Source organism: Plasmodium falciparum (assembly GCF_000002765.6).
Source record: "Plasmodium falciparum 3D7 genome assembly, chromosome: 6".
Classification (NCBI taxonomy): Eukaryota; Apicomplexa; class Aconoidasida; order Haemosporida; family Plasmodiidae; genus Plasmodium; species Plasmodium falciparum.
The window spans coordinates 709,532-712,500 of NC_004327.3; the positions used below are offsets into that span (position 1 = coordinate 709,532).

Below are 2,969 nucleotides of genomic sequence, written 5' to 3' on the forward strand. Positions count from 1 at the left end.
AGTTATAAATATATATATATATATATATATATTTTTTTATATATATATTATTTCAATTTAACGTTTGTCCTTTATATAATATAGACAAACACATACATGCATACATACATACATACATACATACATATATATACAAATATATTACAATATTATTTATTTAGTTATATATTTATAATTATTTTTTCTTTTTTTATATGTATATTATATATCATTATGAATATTTAAAATCATATGATAGTAATCAAGAATGTACCATAAAGAGGATCACGAAGAAAAAAAAAAAATAATAATAATAAAATAATAATAAAATAATAATAAAATAAGTATAATAAAATTATAATAAAAAAAAAAATACGTACAATAAAATAATAAATTTATTTAAATTAAAATAATTAAAATAATATAATATCATTTTAAATAATATCTAGAACAAGGGGAAAAAAGTAACCATAAATTATATAATAAATAAAAGACACAACAACAATAATTACACAATAATAATATATATATATAAAAAAAAAAAAAAAATGATTAAACATAGCATAAAGGGATTATATTGTTTTATCGATGAGGTTCGTAATTGTAGATGTAAAGAAGATGAAGAAAAGAAAGTATTACAAGAAATAATTAAGATAAAGAAAAAGTTTAATGAAAAGAATATAACAAATTATAAAAGAAAAAAGTATATATGGAAATTAATTTATTGTCATATATTAGGATATGGTATATCTTTATCGTATTTAGATATAATAAAATTGATAAGTAGTAATAATTTTAGTGATAAATATTGTGGATATACAGCTTTATCTCTATTAGTTGATGAGAATAATGAAATGTTAAATATTATGGTAAGTACCATAAAAGCAGATATAAAAAATAATGATGAGAAAATAAATTTCTTAGCTTTTCACTTTGCTAGTCATAAAATAAATGGATTATTAATAGAGAATTTATATGAAGATATATTACATATTGTTACTTCAAATTATATATATAAACCAAATATAAGAAAAAAGGCTTTTTTGTGTTTAGCAAATATATATAAAAAAAGACATGATTTATTATTAAGAGGTAAAAATGATTTCGAGATTTTTAAATTTCTAGATCAGAATCTGAATGAAATAAACATGTTTAATATATTTGCTTATTTAAATTTATTATATGTAATAATATTAATATTTCAAAAATATGAGTCAATGTATTATTATATAAAAAAGGAAGAAAAAAAAAAAAATTCATTAGAGGAAAAAAATGATGATATATTAAAAAGAGAAGAATTAAAATTTGATAATAGTTCAAGTAGTAGTGGTAGTAGTAATCATAGTAGACGTATATCATTACATATAAAAAATGAATTAAAAAAAAAAAGAAGTAAATCAAATATATATTTAAATGAACAAAATTTTTTATATAATGATTTAAAGAAAGTAGATAAAATATTAGAAATCGAATCTGAGTGTACATTTAATATTGAAGAAATTGATTTTTATGAAATAAAAAAATATATAAATAAATATATACATTTTATATTAAATGTATTATATTTAATATTAGATGAAAATTTAAAAATTGATGAAGGTTTTTATTATTCACATGTACGTTATCCATTTCTATTAATAAAATGTTTACAGATGATACAATTATATGATGTTCATAATTTATCTCAGACAACTATAAATAATATAAATGATATCATGTATAAAATAATATCGAAGCCTTATAGAAAATTACAAGGAAGATTAGGAAATGAAAACAATCCACTGAATAATAATATTCCAAATAATAATAGGCATACTATTGCTAATCATTTTAATAGTACCAACAATAATAATAATAATAATAATAATAATAATAATAATGATTATAATAATAACAATAAAAGTAGTAATAATAATAATAGTAGTAATATATTTAAAAAGAGTTTTTCAAAAAATAGTATTTATTCACATAGTAAAAAAAATAAAGATATTTTAAGAAATGAAAAAAGTGCTATATACATTGAATATGGTATTATTTATGAATGTTCCAATTTATATAATTTTTTAGATGATAAAATCGAAGATAGAAATAGAGATATAATAATATGTTTAATAACTTCATTTGATACAAAAAAATCAAATATTAATTATGTTATTTTAAATAGTTTATCGAAATTAAAAATGAATATAAAAATTTATAATATGTTAGAAACACATATTATGCATTTAATAAATTTATTAAATAGTGATGATATTACAATCAAATTACAAACATTTAATATTCTATTTAATATGTGTAATTATAATAATTGGAAACTACTTATTAATGTATTTTTACATCATCTACCATTTATCGATCCATATATACAAAATGAAGTTATAATAAAAATATCTATTCTTGCTGAAAATTTCTCTCCAGACTTATCATGGTATATTGATGTTATATTTAAAATGATTGAAATAACGCACAAGTCTATATTTCAAGAAGTATGGTTTAGATTAGTACAAATAATAACTGGATTTGTAGAAGGTGATGGTAAAAACTCATCCAAATTATCTAAAGGAGAAAATAATGCATTAAATAATATAAATAATAATAGTAATGAAAGTAACAATAGTAATAATAATAGCAACAATAATAACAACAACAATAACAATAACAACAACAATAACAATAATAATAATAATAATAATAATAAAAATAAAGATGACCAGAAAGTACAAACTTATGCAGCTATGAAGTGTTATAGATATTTATCAGATCATTTTACAAGAATCGAATTGTTAGTAGATTTATGTACGTACATCATAGGTTCTTTTGGATATTTAATAAAAGATAAAGTACCCATGAAAGAACAATTAAAAATTCTGGAAAAATATTTTGCCTTTGCATCATCTAATACCAAATGTGTTATTTTAATGGCTATTATGAAAATGGTTTTTTATGATAATAAACTTATGAACAGTGTGAAAAAAATTCTGAACACTTGT

At 18.0% G+C, this 2,969-nt stretch overlaps 1 protein-coding gene across 1 annotated transcript in view; it reads left to right on the plus strand.

Annotated features, from left to right (window-relative positions):
* Window positions 1–527: 527 nt before the first annotated feature.
* The window catches only part of PF3D7_0617100 (AP-2 complex subunit alpha, putative), a gene marked incomplete at both ends in the record, with an annotated part of 4,518 nt that continues 2,076 nt past the window's right edge, over window positions 528–2,969 (plus strand). The window contains one exon of the mRNA XM_961064.1: window positions 528–2,969. This exon is cut by the window's right edge and continues 167 nt beyond it. Within this exon, the coding sequence (XP_966157.1) occupies window positions 528–2,969 (2,442 nt within the window).